The 23645-nt window shown below is 43.3% G+C and overlaps 1 protein-coding gene and 1 pseudogene across 1 annotated transcript in view; both read left to right on the top strand.

The window, feature by feature from the left end:
* CDH23 (cadherin related 23) overlaps positions 1-23645 on the top strand; it is a 569738-nt gene that overhangs the window by 20645 nt on the left and 525448 nt on the right. The window contains exon 2 of the mRNA XM_025203550.1: positions 5939-6010. Coding sequence (XP_025059335.1) covers positions 5939-6010 — 72 coding nt within the window. The remainder of the gene's footprint in view (positions 1-5938; positions 6011-23645) is intronic.
* Positions 1679-1795, top strand: LOC112550231 (annotated as a pseudogene).

Genomic DNA, 23645 nt, shown 5'->3' on the forward strand with positions numbered 1-23645 from the left:
TTCGCTGAGAGGAAGTGAATGACATTAGTAGGTAGCCCCAGCTGTTGTTCCAGCTGCAATTATCCTGTGAATGGAGGAAGGGAAAAGGGTGTGGAACCAGAGGCTAGTTACTTGCTTGATGTGAATTGGGAGACACTAGGGAAGAGGGAGGTTTTTAGTGAGCAGCTCTTTACACAAAAGCTGTTTGAGAGAGACTTTGATTTACACTTTCATTTCTTCTTTATGCTTTTGGAACAGCACAGAGCAAACGGAGAGACTGACACTGTAAATTGGAGACACAAATATTACAGTGACGTTTGGGAAAGAGACGACCAGGTGGGGGGAAGGGAAGTAAGGGATTGTGGGTTTGGGATTATAAAAATGCCAGCAGCAGCCCAAATGTTTCTTCATAGCTGCCAACAGGGCACAGACAATGCAGAAACTGCTGCTGTTCTAACTAAGGCAATTAGGGATATTTTGTATGTATGATAACTGTTCACTTGCAGAAATGCCCCAGCAGTGCATTTAAAATAACCAATACAGGTGCACAGATTTATAAGATGACATTTACCAGCCTGAAAACTATACACAGAACACCAAATCTGGCTGGGTGTAAGCGGGTGCATCTCTGCTGAAGTCCATAATTCTTCTAGGTGAAATGCTGGCAGCTCCTCCACAACTGTTGCCAATTTTACCTTGATTAATTTACAGTGAGTGTATGGAAAACTGAAGCATGTGCCTGATGAGAACTCTCTCTGAGAAGGAGAACCAATAAACCAATGTGACTTAGCATGAAGTTCTAGTCCATTTTTAAATGGTTTATCACTGTTCTTCTGCACTGGCTCAGCTCCAAATTACAGAGCTTTGAAGCAAATACAGAAATGGCCTGTACACTGCAGCAAGCCTAAAAGACATCCAGTAGTTAAAGGGTTGCACAAGTTGGAAGAAAAGATTTGCAATCCTTTGTGGCAATCTCTTGACAAGTATACCATAAATTATCCCTGGACTCACCGGAAGTGCCACTCCAATCCCTTTCCCTTACCTGATCTGCTGCTCAGCTTCCTGCTCCCTGTTCTTTGCTTCCTGACCAAGCTGCTGCTTTGCTTTCTGCTTCCTGTCCTGTGCTCGGTGCCTGATCTCATGCTCTGCTTTCTGCTCCCTGTCCTGTCTGCCACTGTGCTACATGTCCCCTCCCCAATCTGCCATGTGCCCCACACAGAGGTTACCTGTGCCACTTGTGGCACCCACGGTGCAGGATGGCCACCCTGCTCTATGGAAAGGTACAATATAGAACAATGTTGCAGAAGTAGGAATGATTGAAAGGAAAAGGTGGTGAGGGGAGAAGTCCATGAGTTGGCCCTTTCCTTCTGTCATGTTGTGTCTCTTTTAGAGATGTGGGTTAGCAAGTGTAAAGCGATGGGTGTCACTGGGGAGTGAGTTGTACATCTTTAGGAAAAAAAAAAATCACATAACACAGTGGACTGATGCTATGCTATTCTTTTAATGGCCCTCCTAACTGGGTTGATTTCAAGAGCACAATTTCTGGAACCTCATCCTTCAGTTTTAAAGAGGAGAACCTTTGTGCTTTTTAGATACAAAGTTCTTTCTAATGACCCATGCAGAGATGTTAAATTCTTTATACAATTCATATTTCTCTGCCGAATCCTTCATGAAAAGAATATCGTTGGGGACAAGGCACAGCTTAATAGCAGTGGCAGTATCGTAGCCAATGAGGTTAATCTGAGGCGCGATTATTGCTAATTGAAAACTTCTCTGTAACAGACTTTTAAAGTTTTTTTTCCCATTTGTATCCAAGTGGCATCAGAGGATGCCAGTGAACATCTAGCTTGGGGTTTTGTTACTTGACTTCTTGCTTGAAGATGGAACTTCTGGATTGTTTATGTCAGCCCAGATTATTATTATTATTATTATTATTATTATTATTATTATTATTATTAATAATAATAATGGACAGCCGGGTGGAGTTGGCCATGGCGAGTTGTAGGAGAAACAGTAAGCAGGCTGATGAGGGTTAAGTTTTGTGTTTACATGTGTGGGGAGTATATGTTAGAGATGGCTTGAATCTGGTGAATTGCCAGAATGAGGACACCAGAAATACCATGCAAGTGGGAATGGATTCACTGAGAGCTTTGCTTCCCCTTTTGAATTAATATTAGCATCCAAAATTCCTATCATATGGGGCAGAAACCATTCCATTTTTCATAACTTCTTCCTAGGATTGGCACCTCTACTTCTTCCTGTGATGTGGCTTTGTGAGGGGAGTAGAGGGGTACCCTATGGCTCGGGGTATGTGTGATGGATATTTTTTTCAGACTCTTTCCTACTGAGTAGGAGGAGAGCTCAAGGGTTGCTCCTAATCAAGAGAGAGTTTTAAGATCTTCATAATCTTGCTTTTCTCTCTCCATTTCTTAAACTTGGGTTTAAGGCATTAAAAGTACTGGATCGTTTTCTAGCTTCTCTTTTAGCTAGAAAACACTGCAGTCAAATAGAGTTGTGTCTCCTGTTCCTGTGCAGATATGACAGTCTTCTCAGGTTTAATGCAGGAGGGAGACTTTTATGGCCCTTCCGCGACAGCATGCTAACCTCCAGCAAGTAATCTTAACAGAGTACAAAGCTATATTTGTAGGCATATTGAACAGTCTGCATGCAGCAGAGAAGTGCAAACCCAATGCTGATATCCAATTCTGGGCTAGGATTTGAGAGAAGTTCCACATGATAGCAAATGTATAAGCTGTTGAACTGGGATCTGATCTTCCTGTTTAGCTGCTCAGATGGGAGTTGTACCTGCCTTAACAGTTTATGCAGGATGCATTGTTTTTCTCATTTGCTCCTAGTGTTCACCAGGTCTATTATGAAGTTTATTGTGTATGTAACCCACTAGTGAATGTATTATGAATGCCCTTCTGTGCTGGTGGGCTAAGGGTATGATTTATTACTGGCAAAGGCTCCTACTGAGCTGTGGCTCTTTAGCTCCAAAGTAGAGCAGCTTTTGCTTTCTAGCTCTGGAGGTCCTTGGTTCAGTCTCCTACCTGAGGCACCATACCTAGACTCCTGGCAGCCCTGGGCAAACTTTTAGTACCGTGCCCCGCTTTGCCAGAGATGATGGTGGTGGTGGTAATTTTATTATCATCATCATCATCTTTGGGCCCCCTTTGTTTGGGCCCCAGGCAGCCACCTGGTTTGCTTGTGCCTATGTCCAGCCCTCCCTATGTGTCAGCCAAGTGGGCAGCTGTCACATCTTCTCATCTCTACACATGCTCTTTATACCAATCTCCAGTAGTTGGGCCAGATTGCCAACTGATGTTGCTCTGGCATAAACTATGAAGCGATTGTTTATTCATAGTGGTTTAGAATGTGGCTCATAACTTTAAAGAATCCAGAAAGTGAAAAGAACTTTAGGGACAAATTAGAAAAATTAATTCCTGTTGCAAAAAACCCAAGGTTTGTGATCCCTCACAGTAGGATTCTTACCATTAGTGCAGATTTTCTGTTGGGATATCAAACAGGCTTAGAAATCTGCCTTCTCATATTGTTTTGCAGGAGCAGGATTTGAGGTACTAGATGAAATGCAATGAGTGATCACAACAAACGATGGTGTCACGACATGGGGTGGAGATGACAAGGGTTACAGTCAAAATCACTCGATCATTTGTGGTTATTAAAGCTATGTATACTGTGTATACATATAGCAAGCACGTGTGCATGTACATAACTTATACTTGGCTTTGGGACATATATTTTAGATTAAGCCATTAATCATAACTTAAATTGTATTTTGATTCCATTTTAAAATAGAAATCTCTTGTCCTTTTTTTAGGCTTTGGAGTATTATTTTTTTTTTTTTTTTTTTTTTTTTTTTAGCACGGTTTTGAATGCCTCATTTTGTTAATCTGAAAACAATAGTAAGCATCTGACCATTCTATACATATCTATTGCCATATTTCATTCTTTTGCTATGGTAAGACTCTATGTGCTCTGTTAATACTAGCCTGGGAAATTCTAGAAACTAAGTGGGGTGTTGGAGTATTGATTTGCATGTTAATACACTCAAGCTGTTCTTCCAGCTCATAACTATTTCACAGCATTGCTGGTGTTTGAGAGCTTTGGGTGTACTCATATGTTCTGTCTGTTGTTTTTTGTATTGTACTTTGAAATTTTGGCGAATTTTTAGAGATTTTAGTTGTGGTCTCCCAGACAGTTCTGCCAACACAGCTTAATCTTGATGTTCATCGCTCACTGCTCTGCCAGTCCTGGGTTCTCAGTCTGCATTGCCAATGCTGTTGATCTTTACCTAGCATTTAAGTGCTATCTCTGTCTTTTGCTATTCTTCACATGCAGCACCCCATTGCTCCAGCTGTTTGGAGATACCTTTTCTAAAGAGAAAATACCAGTTATATAAAATTTATGGTGAGAGTCTTAAAGTGTAAGCAGACATTTAGTGGAAACTAAAAAGAAAACATCAGTCTCATTTTGATTGGTGACATAAGCAGTCATCTAACCATTGTTTCCAGAGATAAAAGGCTAATGCCTTAACTGTGAGACAATGTTGCACTGTAATTATAATGGAACAAATTCATCCCTGCTGTCTCTCCATTGCCTTCATGAAATTGCACCAGGGAGGAATCTGATCCACTAACTTTAACCCTTTGATTGCCACATCTGGTATTCATTTGCCTGAGGGTGAGATGGCAGGTTAGTTCTTTCCTTGCATATAAACTTATAACATATAGTCATGAAGTTACACAAATGCTTATTTTTCTGGATGCCTTATGTTTGGATTAAAGCATTTAAGAGTGGTAAAGGCATCCTTTATTTTCTTTCTTATTTTTATCTAGGGGACAGATATTCAGCTGAAAGGACAAACTAGGAAAGTAATGACTTGACAGTCTCATCTGACAGCAAATTAGATAGCCACTTGCAATGTGTTGTGAAGGCATCTTTAAAACTCTGGATTACATGGAACAGAATAGTGGTTATCACTTGATCTGGCTCTGGTAAAATGATGCATTGCTTCTGATCACCTCCACAAATACCAGGAAGATTCCAAGAAGTAGGAAGAAAATTAAAAGAAAAGGAGCAAACTATTAAAGAATAATTAATGAGGCAAGGTTAAAAGCTGAATATAAGTTAGACTAAGAATGATTAAGGGAACTGTAATGTCTTAGTATGATGCAATTAAAGCCAAGGCGGGAGAATTGTTTAGAATAAGTCATGAGGCTGAAAATAAAAGTAATGTAAACTGAGCAAAGGAAAATTAAGCCTGGGCATTTACAAAAATCTTTGCTAACAATGAGATGTATTCAGTGGTGGAGGGAAAAATCTCCCAAAGGGCATAGTAAAAAACCCATCACTTGAGATGTGCAACCTTTCATTTACAAGAATTACCCTGGTGAGTACCAGCCTAGTTAGCCAGAGTCACGGGCAAGATAATCTTATGTAGGTCGTGTGCAGCTCTAATTTCTTTGAAGCTGCATAATTCAGTTGCCTGCTGACCTGAGTGGCACTACTCTTGGATTATAGATTCTTCTGCCAACAAGGAGAGGTCTTTCTGAGTCCTGTGTCCAAGCACTGGCCAGCTTTTGTCAGCTTCTTAGGCTGGGTGTGTAGTCATCATGGAGTGGGCAGCACCATCTGTCAGAGTATTTTGAAGGGATACTCCAAGTATTCAGGGGCTAAAGAACTGTATTTCTTCCCTTATTTCCACATTCTTTGTGTTGGTTGAAGGGTAAGGCTTTTGCAGGTTTCCTACTCTCTAAAGCACTTTTAGATCTATTAATGACAAGTGCTACATAAGAGGCAGGTATTAAAAGAGTGGCTGTGTTTTATGCTGTTCAGCTAATACATTTTGACTTCCTATTTGGGTTCATGGTAACTTTATTTGCATTGTCATTACTATAATGTGTGACTAGACTTTGACTTATTATTTTTTGTCTAACAGGAACCATGAAGTGTTACTTTGCTGCCAGTAGCCTTCTGTTCTCCGTTGTGATCTCAAGGCTGGTCTGCTTGGGTAAGTAAAGTTTCCCTATATTCAAAACTTAATTACCTTTCCTTCTTCCCCACCTTTCTCTTTGCTCCCTGCACCATCTTTCTATTTCAAGCTGTGTGTTGGGATATAAAGAGACCAACAATTCTGTGTCTGGGTTTCTCTCTTGGGGCAAAGGGATTCCATCGTTTGTTGAGAGTTGGTACTCCTCTACCAGCAGGGTTTGCTAGGATCATTCTCTAAAAGAAATTTGGAAATGCCTAACATTTGAAGTCTGAATTTCACTCTGTATATGTTTAAATTTAGGAAGAGAAGTGAGTTTCTTTTATGTAGAATAAAGACTTTAACAGAGAGCAACATGCTGCTTGTGTTCCACTGGAATATAGTTTGTGAGAAATACGCTCCTTTCAATCTTTCCATTTATGTTCCAGGCCATTTTTCCCTTTTAGGAGACAATGTATGACAATTTCAGCTTGCACATTAGTGGTGGCATTGGGTGTGTCCTCTACATTTGTGCGTTATGCACCATTTTATGCCACTTTGCCGTGTCCTCCCCACCAACCAATCTCCTGGTTTATAAGGACTCCTTCCCTAGGGCTTCTTTGTACTTTTACACTGGGTGACTATGTGTATTACTCTTATTTCCTGCCACAGGTGCGATGCCATCATCTGAGCTACTGAACTTGGCTGTTCAGATGCTTAATGAAACAGCTTTTTTTATTACATGACACTGTGCTGTCAGCCTGTCTGTGGTGATCAGAGCTCTTCATCTTTCAGCCTACTTTAATCAATTGCCTCCAATACTATAATAAATCCACCCATATACTGGGGTGATTCTCCTTGGAAATCCTATGCAGGCTTTATGACCACTACATTCTGGCAGCAGAATCACAAATGTTTTGTTCTCTAAATTCATGTTTTGTAAAACAAACAACAGGAAGGTTTTTTTTCCATAATTAACATTCAGCAAATGAAAGCAATGAAGCAATAATATGATAAGCCACTTGAGAGCACACTCTCAAATTATGTTCCTCTGACTGCTATCTTGCTCTTTTCCTGCACTTTAATTCCATGTAACACTAGCAGTTAATCTTAAAATCGCCTAGGGCTAGGGATAATTCTTCCCAAAAGTTAGCACTTTGAATGGTTGAATGGTGCACAGTATTGGTTCTGGCTCAAAATAATGTCCACAAACACAAGCAGAGCATCAAAGGGACAGTGTGGTAAAAAATGTGATGGATACAGCTTCAGAAATACAAGCCTGTGCCTGAGGGAGACAGAGCAACTCCCTTATCTCAGCCAGTTTAAGGAATCTGGATATGCACCTAAGGCATTCGATCAGTAGAGGGCAGTGGAACACGCATGTAAACCAGGTAACGCTCAGTCTGTCACAAACTCAATTTCTCTTTCCTAGCACTAAGCAGTTGAAATGACGCTTCAGTTGTGCTGGAGCTGTTATCAGTAGGGGAGGCTATTCTTCACCTTCTTGGAGGTCTACAAGGTTAATACTGCTGCATGTGTGGTCCCCTGTTTTATATATAGTATGGATCTAAAATCAGAGGAATACTGCAAGACTGGCAAGGAGAAGACCCCATTGGCAGTGATAACTGAAGTATCCTTTTGTGGCAGTACACAACGTCGTCATCTTTTTTCTTTGCCCATCCAAGTTATCACAAACAGTGGCATGCTACCTCTGGGGTCATGCACATTAAGTGTTCTTATAGTGCTTTTATTAATAAACACTTCAAATGGAAGCATGCAAACAATATGGGAGATGATTCCCCAAGCCTACTAATGCTTCACCTGGCCCCCAGTTTTTGGAAAGTGACCTGTGGGACTGGAAGGTGTGATTGAGAGACTTGTTACAGAATCCAGCAGTGGTGGAAATCTCACATTTGAGTTGGAAATCGAAGTAATTTTTTTGCTAAATATGGATACCTGAAATTAGGCTCCTATCCCCTATAGTTGAGGCATTTTAATATTGGGATATGCCAGCACCTACAAATTGTCCTAGCAGACAAGAACACACATTGTAAAAGGATGTTCCTAAAAAAATAATAAATCAGTATCAGCTTAGCAAAACTCTTAGCCCTTCTTTCTAGCTTTTTCTAGTCTTACCATCATGAGCTTAGATGCGCTTGGGAATCTATGAATAGAAGGAAAGGACTGAGCCCTATGTCTGGAGCGGAAACGAAATTTGCAATCTCTGGATTAGGCACAAGTGGGGATATATAATACTTATTGGGCAGCAGGCTGCCTTGACATCCCTGGTCATTTATGAAACTACCAACCTGTCTTGATGATCACCAGCAGCAGATAGAGAGAGAGGTTTTGGGACAGCATTAACTTTTTTTTTCTCTCTCTTATTTCTGATCCAAATGGAATGCTTCTGTCTAGGAAGTCTTTCCTTTAATGGTGATGTGAATGCCTTTGTCTCAGCTAAATGAGGAAATAACTACTCTTTAGCTATAGGAAATCGCTTACTATCAAATGACAAGTTGTTAGCAACAGATAATTTTGCTTGTGTAGATGGAGCCAAAATCCTTTTTACAGTAAGTGGGTAGAGTAGAGAGCCTTGCCATGAGCCATCGGTTCTTATCTGTTCTTGATGTTCTTGTAGTGGGTAAACCTTTACTGAGTAAAAATTAGAAGAGTAGATACTATTTTTCCTTTCTGAAGTTAGTCTGTATGGGTGTTGTTGCATGTTACAATTCACACGTGTTACGTGGTATTAAACTTAGAACATGCTCTGAGAAGTTGCATGTTAAAGCTTAATACGATCTCTGACCTCCACAGCTCTGACTTGCTGCTAGAGGGCTGGCGAGCAGGGCTGTGGCTAAGGGCTAGGATGCTTGGGTTTTATCCCAGCACTTGGATGAGTGTGAGAGCTGGAGCCAGGACACACAGGCTTGATTTCTAGCTCTGGGAAGCTGGTGAGGAGAGAGGGACCACCTGTGCTGGGGGAGAACTGAAAGGGGCATAAGGTTACTGAAACTCTATCTCTGGCATGTGACACTTCACCTTGCAACAAAATGTGGGCCGGTTTGTTGTGCTGGGGCACTGAGGGGGCGTTCTGCAAGATGACAGATGGACAGCTGATCCTACATGTATAACCCCATGGAGGGGGTTTCAATCTCTGGTGACATTGTGGTTTTTATTGCTAACAAGTGTTTCCTACTCACTCTGGGAGGACCGAATACCTTTGTTCTGTTCCCTTGTGGCTCCTGCCAGTCAGTTTGGGGCTGCATTCCCCTTTGCAGCACAGCACCCCAAGTGGGCAGATGGCTATGCAGCGCCCCACAGTTCCATGCTCCTGCTCCACTAACCCCCCTCTAGGTGGCTGTGGTTTCACACTGGTAAGGGAGATAGAGCATGGGGACACCAGCACAGGGGAGGAAGAGAAGCATGCTCTGTGCTCCTGCCGACCCAATCCTATGATCATGGAACCACAGCCACCAGGAGGTGGGGGCTAGGGCAGTGGGAGGGTAGAGATTGCTTCTCCCCCTTCCACTGGTTCCATGCTCCCCTAGCCCTCCACCTGATAGCTGCAGCTTTGCACTGATAAGAGCTGCAGCTGTCAGGAGCGGAGTTGGGGTAATGTGAGCATGGAGCCTTAGGGCAGCCCTGCTGTCATCTGTCTGCTGGGCTTGGGACTGCTGTACTGTACGGAGGGGCTGTTGCAGCAGCCCTGGTCCTGCCTGCCCATGGGCAGTACCACCCCTTAGCACAGTAGAGTTTGGGAGGGTGGACCGATCATCAACAGAATGGGAGTAGGGGGCTGGGAGCAATGCATTCTGGGATGCTGGAGGACTGCAAATTGGAGTCAGACTGATGTTAGCGCAACATGAGCTGCCTAACACCAGCCAAAGATACTCCTCACCCAAAGTGGCATAACTTTGCCACTTGTCATGTGTTTTCCTGCTTTAATGGGAGGATACCTGTATTTTAAATGCTTTTAACATATGCAAAGTGTAATGTGTAACAAGACCCTGTGAAAGTTTTAAAGGATACAGAGGAAACTTTTAGGAAAACTCAAGCAAACAAGCAAAAATCTCATCTCTAAAGTAGAAGCCAATACGAGCCATGGGAAAACAGCATTATTAAACACATGGCAATACTTTCTCCACACTGTTAGACTTCAGTGACAAAATTACTAACCTGCTTGGTTTACGCTGCATAGTAAGTAACTCCTCCACCTTACCTGTGAAACATCTTTATCATTTTGACTAGTGCATTTACAAAGTATTGTAAATCTCTTAGCAAGAGAAGGAGAATTGTTTTTTGCTTGCTTTGGATCTCCCTGAAATCTCTCCCTTTGGTTGGTTCCCACTTGGTTAATAACATGCACAGAAAAGGTTAGTGATCTGGTTGACACTTAGATCAACAGTGGCTCTCAAACACCCACCTAGCAGTACTGTCACTAGGAATCTGCCTTGCACTACATTACTACCTTGGCAGGATAGCTCCTAGCATCAGCTTTTTGAGGCAAGGTCTCTTTGCCTGCGCTTGGAAAGAACCCTGTGGAAGCCATGCAAGAAAAGTGGTGGAATTCAACTCTGTGACACTGATATGTCTCTACTGCTGGAGGTATGGGAAGTAGTAGTAGTAGTATTGTCTCTCCAGGATCAGTAGCTCTTGTGTTGCTGTTTGGAATGAGTTTGACAAGACATTTGCATTGTCATATTACAGACTTGCTACAAATAGCACCGACTTGTCATGCATACTCAAATCTATTTCATGTCTTGTGCTTTAGATCCACTGCACAGAGGCCATAATGGGGCATGTAACAAGGAGAAAATCCCAGCAACTAGTCATGTGTTCATCTCAAGTTTTGTGGATCTGTGTAATTGGAAGTAAAGATGATCTCTTATTCATTTGACCACAGCGTCTCATGTTGTGTAATCTCCATGTATTGTCAGAAACTAGATTAAATGAAGACCTAAAAGATCACAGGTTGGCCCCGAGGATTGGAAAAGTAAGAAAAGAAGACGGTTAAGTTGGCCATCCAGCTCAGCTGGAGCAAGCTGGAAGCTTCTCTAAGCTAGCTTCAAAATGGACAGAGAAGACAGACATACCAAAAAGTCAAGATGCTAAGGGGACTGAAAATAGGAGCCAAGTCTAAGCCCCAGCGACACTGGATTGGTGGTGTGGCACTTGATTATCTTTGTGGTGTATGCAGCCTCTGTTTCCCTAGAGTATAGAGTTGCCTCTTACCCAGCTTTAGTTCACATATGACTCCTATCAGAATTCAGCTTCCAGGGACCTGGGGGATGGGCCCTTCTAAGTAAGCATAAGCCAGAAGTTCCACCAAAGTTCTGGTTCAGAGCAGCAGATAAAGGTGAAATAAGCTCACTCGCTGCTATGTACAATGGGACCTGCAGCAGAGGACCTTTATCTTTTCCAGAAGCATTGCAGCTTTTCAGATGAAACATCAGTAGTTCTGATGCTTAAGAAGAGCTGGATTAGTATTCTGTGCCATACCACACTGACTTTTGGGAAGGGCAAGAGAAGAGAGGGGTACACTGGGAAATGATTTCATTTCCATGCTGCATCTAACACTAACTGCAAATAAGATGACCAGGGAACTTTCTAGAGATCACCTTTGTTTTAAGGCTGAGGGATGCTCAAGCAGCAGAAATTCTAAAACATTTTACAGAGAGAGCCAGGAACACAGTCCTCTGAATTTGGGACATGAACAGGCAACATGCTCTTCTTGGGAATTCACTTTGATCAGTAACATGCCATAGAAGCTATTGTCATGGGGAGGAAAATACCTCAGTGTGCCTAGAAAGAATATCCACAAACAGGATATGTTTAGATGAGGAGAAAACAACATTAAAATGAAGTGGGGTGGGGGGAAGCATATACTATGGCGCACAGCCTCACAGTAAATGGTTTTGTCCAGCAAGGGATATAACATGCAGAAAATGTCTTGGAGGACAGAATGCATTAGGGTTCCCTTTCTCAACCCATAGCAGATGAAGGCTTAATACAGGAGTAGATAACCTTTTCCAGCTGTGGGCTGGAATGACCCTCCCTGGTTCAGAGATGGGTGGACAGATGCTAGGACCTAGCCAGTGCTGCTACTTGTCTCCACAGCAGCATGGGGAGAGTGTCCACAGCTGGCATTTGACTCTGTATGCATGGGGAGAGCACCTGCAGTTGAAGCCCTCTGATGCCAAAGCCCCACATTTGTGGGCTGAATCTAGTGGCTCCATGGACTTGCCCATGGCCTGCAGGCCAGATCAAGTCTGGCCTATGCAGGTTGTGAAGAGGTCTAATGGGTTATCGTGATCTGCTAGGGATATGAAATAAAAAAAAAAACTTTCTTGAAGTCTCTTTTTTTAAAGTAGTCATCAGGCATTTTAAGGCATCTGAATAAATCCCTGATGCCCAGTAGGAGTTTCTGGTAGCCTACTCCAGCCTTCATGGGACTACTTATTCTGGCTCTGTTGACTGTAATGAAAAGTGTGGATAAGCGTTTTCTCAGAATTAGTTCATTATTGCTGCATTTTCTTGTATATAATCTCTGCCTTTTCCCCCAAACCATCTGTGGGACATTGAGGTGCACATTATATGCGAGGAAAAGGATTCCCAGTGGGTCTGGATACTTGTAGTGGTGGTGGTAGAGCGGTGGCAGTATGAATTGCTGTGATGCTCTGGGAGCCACAGCAATTAAAGCTGTCACCACTCTCTCTTTCCCACCCCACCGCCCCTTACACCAAAAAGGGTTGGTTTGCAGCTAGAGTGCTGGCTCCAGAGTTGGTGTACAGGGCCAGATTTGGCATGCAGCTGGAGTCTGCATGCTGGATCAGGCACCATCAGGTTGTGTAGTCCCCGAGCCAGCAATCTGTATAGAGCCCACTGTGCTGTGTGGCCCTGGTGCTGGCATGCCAGCTTGGGCCATATGGCCTGGGAGCCACCATGCCAAATTGGCCTCTGCCAGGCAGCCCCTAGACCCAGCATGCAGATTCCAGACCTCTGCTACTTACCTATGCTGCATGGCAAGTTTATCTTTCTTGGGGCGTTGCAAAAATAGGCTGTGTGTTCTATTCAGGAGAATGTTTTACATAGGAAAAATATTGTAGTAAACAGTTCAAACTCCTCTTTAGAGTAACCACTAGTGAGCATGTATCAAGGAGGTCAGCCTGACTACAGTGTCCTGAGTTGCTAATCAACACATTTTGCTGATCTGAGGACTGAAAACTGGTCTATGGGGAAAGCTTGAGATTTCCCTTTTTTGTAGTATAAAGCTGCTCTTGCTCTCTTTCCACTGGAAGCTGGGGAGGGTGTGATCAAGTATATAGTCTCTGTTGCTTTCAGAGAACAGAAGAGTAGCATAATGGGCAGAGCTAGCTGCTAGAAATAATGCACCTGAAGGAGCATAACGATAGGAGCCACAAGGCTCTTACTTGGGAGCATGCTGAATTGCAATAGGTAATGAAGGGTAGAACTGGTGCAGTGGGAGCAGACTGATTATGAGGCTTGGAATAAACCATTGTGTGTGGTTGAGAACATGTAACTGGAAGGGATGGGGCTCAGGGGAATATAAGCCCAGCTCCTGAGCCCTGAGGAGAGAAGCCCTTGTCAGTGCAAGCTGTTGTGGTGGGGCAGCTGAAGGCCTGGAAAGGTACTCTGAAATCTGGTAGGGAGCCAGCTGATTGAGGGCCAAGGGTCTTACAGTAATGTAGAAACCCAAGGTGGGGTTTAAGACTGAATTAGAGACTGGTTGGTATGGGTTTTTGTTTTAACTGTGAGGTTCAGGGTGGCTTAAAGGGGGTGGGGAAGAAGAGGTCACGGGAGGGAGCCAGTAAGGTGTTTTGTACTGGGGCTGAAGTGAGTGAAGCTAGGCTGAGTGCAGCCTGCTCCTGCTCACTCTAGCTCCCAAAGTAACAATGGGCTCCTAGGGCATGTGTAGACTAAACGGCGGCCCTAAATTTAAGCGGTGGGTTTTAAAAAAACACTGTTTCAATTTAGGGCTGATTTAAACCCCCCCACCACCCCAGGTGGCACCTGCCTGCAGGTACCTGGCTTGGGCGGTCCCAGGGGGGCACCACAGCTGTGGAGGCAGGCACTGGGCCCCCAAGCAGCTCAGGCAGGTTCGGGGGTGGGGGGAGCGGGAGATCAGGCTCACCGCTTTTCTTGGGCAGAGCTGCTTTCCCAGGCTGCCTGCAGGGCTTCCTGCAGAGCTGTGGAGCTTGGAGCCCAGTGCTTTGCTCTGCAGCTGTAGGGGCAGCAAACTAAAACTCCTCAAAGGAGTTTTTGTTTGCTGTGCCCCAAGTCATTTAAGGTACATTACGCTGCTGAATTTCCTACAGCAGCTGGAATTAATGTGCAATATGCTGTTGAGGTGTGCAAACACTGACACCATTACAGTGGTGCAAAAGCATTTAGCCCGCTTTAAAGTGGTGTTGTGCACACGTGCCTCTTGTATAGGGCTATATATGTAGATGAAACATGTGCAGGGAGCTGGCTCCAATGCACTGGAAATCCAGCACGTCAGAACAGACTCAATTAATCAAGTCTGCTGGAGCATGGAAATAAACATGATCCAGCAGACTCTGGCATCATGTGTATTAGTGTCCCCGTGCTGAAAAATGGTAGTGGGGTGCTTCGAACTAAAACTTGTTCGATGAGTTTTGCTTCAAAGTGCCTCACTGCCACTTTTCAGTGCAGGGGATCCTGATGCACATGATGCTTGGGCACTTTTAATTTAAAAGCTCTGGTTAATTAAAGCCCCCATCCCCTGGTGTCTCATGTAAAAATGCCCATAAAGATTACATCAAGGTGTTGCAGGCAAAGTAGTGAGTGGGGTACTCTGATGAGCTGGAGTGGGGCAGGACTCATTTGGCCACCCTCAGGAGTCACTGCTGCTACATCAGAATACAGCCCATGCCAGCTATCCCTGATCAGCGGAATCCTCCTAAAACTGTTTCAGCTGCCTTTGTGGTGGTGTTTACCACCTGGCAGCCCTGAGGATTTAGGGAAAAGAAAAAAGGGCTGAAAGCTGCATGTATGCAAGGTATAGACGGTGCTAGCACCACCGAGCTCTGTGCCAGTTAGGCCTCTGCTGGAGTTCTGCATCCGGTTTTGGACTCTGCACTTAAGGATGTAGATGATCCAGAGGCAAGTGACAAAGATGACAGAGGTGGGGAAAGCAAGCCATAAAAAAAAAAAAAAGCTAAGGGAACTAGGTCTACTTAGTTTGGAGAAAAAGAGATTGAGGAGGCATAGCAAGTCTCAAGAGAATGAAAGGCTGCTGCAAAAATTGAGGGACACTGGTTTCCTTTGCCACAGAAGGCAAGAGATGAGGCAGTGGGTTTAAACTACAAAGTAGATTTTAATCAAATATTGGGAAAAAAAAAAAAAATCCCAACTGTAAGGAGAGTAGGGTGATGGAATAAGTTGTCTATGAAAGTTGTGGAATCTGCTTTCTTGGCAGCTTTCAAGAAGAGGCTGGACAGGTATTTTTCCAGGAAGGTATAAGAGTGGCAAGTCCTGCATTTATGCCTCGGCTGCCTATATACATGCTCGTTCGTATTCTAATTAGAACACTTTGGAGCAGACTCCAGCACTGCCTCACTGTTACGTTATTAAGCCCCTACGCATTTTTAAATGGCTGTGGGCGCTTTATGTAAACTTTGTCAAATGAGCTTTGGGCAAAGAATCCTGTGGCCATTTTAAAACGTGCGGTGGCTTAATACATGTGACAGTGAGCTATTTTAATTAGAGCGGCTGTCCAGGAACCACTCTGATTAACCCCCCCCCGCATGTGTATGGGCAGCTGATGATCCATGAGGCCTCAATCCACCTTTTGCTGGTATGGAAGCGGCTTTTGTTGCTTCCTCCTGACCTGTGTCAAGCATGAGCCTGGGAAGATGAGAATCAAATCAGTAGGCACTTCAAATAATGTCCAGATAATTTCTGTTCTTGATGTTTTGTATGTCTGAGTTACATTTTTATATCTTCTCCCTTCTGTATTTCTTTCCCTTCTCTTTCAAATTTTGGCAGCACCATCAGGGTTTGCTTTTTATGCTGTGATGCACAGTAGATGATGGCCTGTCCCGTTGTCCCTTTCCTAGCTCTTACTTTTTCTGAAGTGCCAATCACCGTTGTATCTAAGCATTATGACTGGTTCATGTGCTTATAATTTGGCAGATGAAATGCACCTGATACAGCTGTTTTAGAAGATGCGACCATGATTTCTATTATACTGTGTAATATGAAAGAAAAGGTTTCACCTGAATAAGGAATACTCTCCTCCACAGAATGAAGGCCATTCAGTCCAGAGAAAAAACTGCCCACTAAGGGTTTGAAATGAAATCCCTGTTACTCAGAGGTCTGCTTTGTATGAGGCAAGCAATCTTGGAAAGCTGCTGCCCAGCGGGGCATGCAGACTTCAGTGGTCAATTATTGGCAGGGGCTTTAAACTGAAATTTTAATAAATTGCATCTCAGACAAGATCCTTGTTGTAGTGAATTTACTCTTTCCTTTCTTTCTCCCTCTCAAACTTCCATCTTGTGGTTCTTAGTGAAATACCAGTCAGCGTATACTGGCATCTAAGCCTCTGGAGAAGTAATTAGCATTAAATGGACCATTTTGTCCATTTTTTATTATCTTTCCAGGTACTTAGCTTCCAGTAAAACTGGATATCGAGACCTAGATTTGAATATATTAATGGAAAAGTATTTAGTGCTTTCCAACTGGGGTCTTCAAGGCATTTACAAATACTTTGCCCCTGTGAGGAGGAAGTGTTCAAAACATACATCTGCATCTTATGGAGAGAAGTAGCACAACAAGCCACTGTGGGAGCTGTGATTAGTACCTGGATGTCTCAGTACCCTGTCTCTGTGCTTAATGCCAAATCAGTTCTATTTTGCTTTGGTTTCTTTTAATTCTACAAATAGATTTTATTTGTGGAAGTGAGAAACTAAAACATCAGCTAGAACCAGGGACATTTAAAGCTTCCCATACAGAATTCTGCTGCTCCATTTCCTCACAGATCTGCAGCTCTAGATGGGGAAACCTTCGGAGCAGGTTATCTGTGGTGCCTAATTGCATGGGGATTTCAAACACCTGGGAATAGATTGAAGCCACTTAACTTGTTTTCCTTGTGCTGTGACTGAGTTTAAGTCAGTTCTCAAAGAGGTTGAACTCTTGTGTTAACAGTTGTTCCCCATTGCACTCTAATCTGCCTCTGGCTATTTTTTTGTTTCCCCACTCACGTTTGTCACTAAGGTGGTTGAGGCTTTGTTTTCCTACCTTATTTGGCAGGTTAACAATTCATCACTTCCCTATAGACACACAGCTCTGAGATTTTTTCCCCCCACTTCAGTGGCCCTCTTACTCTTTATCTGTAATGTTAGCTCTTTGCCATTACACTGCCATTAAACAGCCACATACTTGCAAACCAAAAATCAATATACCATGTTCAAGCTAGCTGATATCCCCAACCACGGCATCTGGCTTCCTTTCTCTAGGTTTTTTGCTGTGCATATCTTTTAAGCTAGGAACAGACATTCAAAAAGCCTGAGCCTGAATCAGTTCAATCTTTTCAGGTTAGTCTAACATGCCTAGGTTGAACCAGTTTCCAACTGAACAAACATTCTCTCTGGACTGAAGAAATGCAGCCACATGCCTGCATTGGCTCAGCCTAGAAGCTGGGAGGCACTAGAGCAACCCTGGGAATTGATAATGGTGTTTATCACCCCATTAAGAAAACAAAGGGACATTACCAGCTACCTGTTGATTCTCCCTTTGTCCTGCCACAGCATGGACTGTAGCCAGCATGTGGTCTGGTAGCTCAGGGGTTCACAACCTTCTTATGCCATGGCCTGGCAAACTGTGGACCACTGCATGGAGCCCTGTGGTCAGAATTTCTGGCTGGAACACAAGTAAAGATACTTCTACCTATGGGGCGGGGGAGCGGGCCAAACATCAACCGCGGCTGCTGTGGGCCCTGCGAGAGGAGTTGCAGGCTTTCCACTTGACTCAGCAGGGCCACTTCTGGTTTGCTGGTCTGTGGTTGCTTCTGGTCCAGCAGCTGACCGTCCTGCAGACTGGCAGTCAACCCTTCACGGCCTGGGGGTTAGGAACCCCTGTGCTTGCTCATGCTGAGGTGTCTGTAAGGCAGGGGGTTGGGTGGAGGGAGCAGGAAAATGCATGCAGTCAGTGATGGAGCTCTGGCCAGGGAGCAGAGGGCAGGGGCCAGCCCTCCTGTGGAGTAGAGGGCCCAACCTAACCCAGAGAACGTGCCTGGATGCTGGGGATGTCTGGTTTACCTTAAATCAGCAAGGGGTTTGGGACAGACTATGCATAAACCAGTTTGACCCAGATCAGTTAAGTCTGATACTACATTCAACCATTTTATCTCAAAATGGTTTCAGCCATTTTCAAACTGGTTTATATGCACTGAACATCTGTTCTGTTACAGGTTTAAACCAGTTTCTGATCACTTAAACTGGTTTGTGTGTAATGTCTGTCCCTAATCTTAGAGCATAGCAAGCATTTCTTTTTGGATGAAGTGACAACCCTCTCTTCTTCCTTCTCATCCAAGACCAAGTTGAGTGTTTTAGCCACCCCCCCCTTTTAAAAAAAAAAAAAAAAAACAAAAAAAAAACAAACACAAAAACCCCCCAAAAACCAACCCCCCCCCCCCAAAAAAAAAAAAAAAAAAAACCCAAAAAAAAAAAACAACCAACCAGCAGCCTGGTGTATCTACTAATGCCCCAGAAAAACTTTATTGGCATCATTGTGAACTTTTAGATTAGTATCCCAACTGATCAACCACTTGAAAGACTTGTTATAAAGGTATCTTCCATGTTTCAGGGGTGTAGGTTGTAGCTGTGTTGGTCTAAGGACATGGGCAGACAAAGTTCTTTGGGTAAATCCAATATCTTTTAATTAAACCAGCTAAAATAATTGGAAAAACTATTTGAGTTGGTCTAATTAAAAGATTTCAGATTTACCCAAAGAACTTTGTCTGTCTTGGTATAAGGTAGTCACCTGTCCTTTATGGTTCTTATTTGGGGGTAGGGAGGAAGGACAAGTCACAACAAAGGCACTGGAACCATTAAAGCATCCTAGAAATCTGTCAGGTGGGGGCACTCTGACAGTGTCTTGCTGTGAAATGGCTGCAGAAAGCACAGTTAAGGCTTATGTAACTAAATTTGTATGTCCTACTTAAACACATTGTTCATTTAAGGGTGTCATATGCTGTGTTCTGTGATGCTTTTCACACCTTAAATGGTAACACAGTACTAAAGAAGAAAGTTTTTTCTTGTAAACTGCACTGATCTCTCAGGATGTCATCCCCCTCTAGTGGTGGGTTCTAGAGAGTCTGCAAAATACTGAGCGAAAGCTTTCAAGTGGTAGAGAATTGTGACTTGATGGGCATGAGGCTTTTTTGCTTTTGCAGAGCACGAGTGCAAAGGGCTGAAGACCCTGGACTTGGCCCACACAGACTGCTGTGTCTGTAGGCAGCATTTATTGCTAGGACACCAGTGACTAATGGACACTTCAGCTGCAGAGTGTCTAGTATGGATCAATCATAAGAATAAGCTGCTCCTTGCCTGGCTGCTTGTATTCCTTAGCAAAGAGCATGACAAAGAGCTGGTGAAGAATGGCTTGGGGGTTGAGAAACAAACCATGCACCTCTAAGTTCAGAGGCTTGTAAATGTATGAGGAACCCAAGTACATACCTCTCCTTTCACCCTGCCTGTGTGACTACCACAGAGGCTGTATGTTTCGGCTTTCTGAAAGCATGCTAGGAAATCTGTATTGGTTCCAACTTAATTAGTTCTATAGAAACCAAATAAGGTTCTGTAAAATGTACTCTTCAACTATTGCACCAAGGAGGTACTTCTTTGCAATCCAGAGGTAGGTTTTTTGGAACATCCAGTAGTATTCTACAGTAGAGAGCATTAGGCTTTACAAACAAACAAACGCTTTTAACAAGTGTATCCACCTCCTACTGCATTCTGTTTTTTCCATAACTGATGCCAAGTAGGAAGTTAAAACCAGTACACTAAGAAAGTGTAAAGGTTAATTTGAAGTAAAAGCAGTCTTCAAAATACTGCTGTTCCTAGATTAGGGTGGCCTCATTACTCTGTGCCACTAAAGGTATTAATACTCCTTTGGCCTTAATTATGTGGGTTGAGTGCTTCTGCTACCTCACTGTTGAGATTCTCATGGACAGGCTGATGAGGAAGTATGGAAGAACTAGGAAAGCAAATGCATGGTGTTGCTAAGCTGTGCAGTGAAGAGTATATCCATAGCAATTCTATGCTGAAGGGCTTGCTGGAGGCTGGGAGGGCTTGTCCCAGTTTCAGCTGGGAGTTTTGCTTAAAACCAAAACTCCCCTAAATTCCTTGCCCCATGGTTTTGCCCATTGAGGCTTTGAGCTAGTAAATATAAATTCCAACTATTGATTATCCAATTCTTTTTTTGGAGGGAGCACCTAATATTCCAGTTTACAGGCACCTACTTGTTTTTGATACATGCATCTACCTGCCCCAGATGTACACAACTGTAACTTCGAGGTCTCAGCTTGGCTGGCAAAGCATTTTTATATCTTGTTATAGCATGGAAGTGTGCCTTACAGGGTCATCTTTAAGGAAGAGAGACTGTTCATCACTCAAATTTATTTTTATTTAAAAACTTTGTACAACTTCAATGCAACCACAGCCAGGGCTTAATTTTAACTACAGCTCCCTTCAGAGCCTGCCTTACAGAAATGGGTAACAACATTTGATTTTTTTGGAGTAGCACCCCATAGCATGGCACCAACATAGACTGGTATAGATGTACTCTTTGAGGCTATCATCTGTACCAGTTGCTTTTAATTTTGCAAAAATAATCCTGGATGGTTCTGTGTTAGGGCTACTATATGCTTGTGATAGTGTCTGTTCAGTGTTCCAAGCCACAGACAAAAAGGATCAGGCTCAAGCTGAGAAGAGAGCTAGCTCAAAAGCAGGGGTTCTGCTTCACAGGATTTTTCTAAAATTTGGTTTTGGTGCAAGTTGAAACATTTGGGTTCTGGTTCAATTTTTCCAGTGAAAAGGAAGCTCCCTGGATCCTGCATTTGCCTACTCAAGTTGATGTTCTAGTCTGTTTTACTGCTAATAGAACATCCCAAGGCAGAATCTGGTCTTGGATTCATTGAACATATATTGAACTCAAACTATTTGAAACACAATTTCCAACAAAACTTTAGTTTGTCAGAAAAGCCAAGTACAGACAGTCAACAAGCCCAAGGCTGAATCAATTCACTCTTTGCAGACTAGTCTAAAATGCATAGATTAAACTGACAAAACAATTGGACAGACATTCACTTTTGATTCAGGAAGTGCAGCCACATACCTGCAGTGGCCCAGGCCAGAAGCCAGGGGGTGCTAGAGCACAGATGTCTGGCATGTAGTCAGCATGGGCTGGGTGTTTGCTTCCTCTTCCTGCTGCCCCCAAAGTCTCTGGGATTTGCAGTCCAGAATCACAGCAGCAGAATGCTCCAGGGTTGCTCATCACTTCCTCTTCCTGCTTCCAGGTGCCTCTGGGATTTATAGTCTGCAGCCACAGTCAGCAGTAAGTTTTTGGCAGGGCAGGGCAGGGCAGCTCTGTACTGGGGGGGCAGAAAAAGGGAAGCTTAACAGAAGTTTCATAAGCTGGTTTGACCCAAATCAGTTAAAGTCTGATACTACATTCAACCAGGCTTATCTTAAACCACTTTCATCCATTTTGAAATTGGTTTTATGTGCATTGAACTTTTGTTGTTACAGGTTTAAACCAGTTTCTGATTACTTAAACTGGTTTGTGTTTAACTTCTGTCCCTAGCCAAAGCTTTTAACCAACTGTAGCTGCCAGCCATTGCATTTAGTACCCAAGCTCTTGCATTTACCCACCTCTATTTTCTAGATGAGTCAAAAACCAGAAGCCAAAGAATTCAGATACAAAACATTTCTGATAGGCCAATTAAAATCTTGTTTGCTGTCTGGCACTTAAACTGAATATCTTAATAAGTGAGCGTGCTGGCTATTTCAGCTTGGGCAAGGAATCAAGGAAAACCCATCTGTTATGCGCAGTATAGTTAGCACTAGGTGCCTTTAGGAACCTGTTGCTTCTCTCTCCTGCTGCTTCATGTTCTGTCTCTCCCCTCACTCCCATGATGAATCCTCTCACTAGTTAACCTTTCCTGCAGTTCAGGCTGTAGTTGTTCTTCCACCCACTCCAGTCTGAACTTTGTCATCTGATGAGCCTCACCCTATGAAATAGAAGCTACTGCAGTTCTAGGGGCAGGCTCATGTGCTCTTTAGCTTGCTCTCACTAAATAAAAAGGGAGTAGAAATAAGTGAGCCTAGTTATTGAAGGTGAAAGGAAGCAATTATCAGGAAATGGGATAATGCAACAGGAAAAAAAAAAAAAGTTTGGGTGGAATTAAGGCTGATGAGGCAAAAGGCTCTCCACTGTGGGAACAATGCAAGATATTAATCATTCACTAAAACAATAATTGCTGTCTCCTTTTCTTGTGCTGCCTGTTCTTCCTGCTGCCACCTTGCAAAATAAAATAATAATAAAAAAGGCAATGGTCACTGTATGTTCTGGAGATCTCTCTGTACCCCTCTTAAATCAATCTGGTCTGAGTCAGCAGCAAGAGCAACTGAGGTGTGGGCTGCTAGGGTATGCTTCCCTTTTTATTTATTTATTCTTGCTACTTGAGCAATTTATATGCTCTGCATCTTCTTCTGGGCCCTGAGGCTAGAGATGCATGATGGGATCAAGAGTGAAGTGGTCAGGACTTCTCTGTTAAAATAATTTTTTCCATCAGGAAAAAAAAAAAATTCTCTTTTTTTTTTTGGGACAGAGAGACTCTCCAGTGTAAAGCCCATACCTGGTTTGACTGGAGGAATGTTGTGGTTCTAGGGGTGTGCATGTGCGTGTTAGGAGGAGGAAGAGAATAAGAGTGAGCCTGTATTACCCAATAATACCTCACAGTCTACTGGTTGACCATGAGACTTGAGAGACTAAGATTATATTTTCTGAAACAGCGCAGGGCAGAGTGGAAGGTTGTCTTCTGACCTGGTTTGTGCCCTAACCTCACTCACTCATTGGGTATTTGCAACAAACTTTGAGGAGTCTTCACTTTGTCCCCAAGTGAAAGAGAAGAGAAAGTGTGAAATTACAATCTCTCTCATGGGATGGGTAAACCATCTCCTACTCTGCTCTAATCATGAACCTCCTGCCACACACGGTCTTTAAATGACAAGACCGTTAAATTTAATTTCCTTTCCCCATTGCCTAAGTATGTATACAGCACTTCTTACTAGAGCATGGGAGCACCTTTGGTATAAAATGTGGCTCCCTGTTTTTGTTAGCAGCTCGCTCTGCTCTGGTTGATATCAGTTTTGGATGCTCACCCTTTTTGAGAGGCAGGAAACCAATTATGTAATGTTGTCCCCCTATTTGTTTCACAGGAATCAGATTGTATTAACCATGTCTGCAGCCCTCTGTTCTTGCAGGCTGCTGGGTGAGGGGCAAAACCAGGTGGATCCCTAAGGTTGTATTTAGCTTAAGGCACCTGAAGACTAAATAGCTTGCTGCAGGCTGTACAGAGATTCAGGGATAAACCCAGGGCACACCCAGATGTTTGCTTCAAGCACTGCCCTCT

Source organism: Alligator sinensis, unplaced genomic scaffold (assembly GCF_000455745.1).
Source record: "Alligator sinensis unplaced genomic scaffold, ASM45574v1 scaffold546_1, whole genome shotgun sequence".
Taxonomy (NCBI): Eukaryota; Metazoa; Chordata; order Crocodylia; family Alligatoridae; genus Alligator; species Alligator sinensis.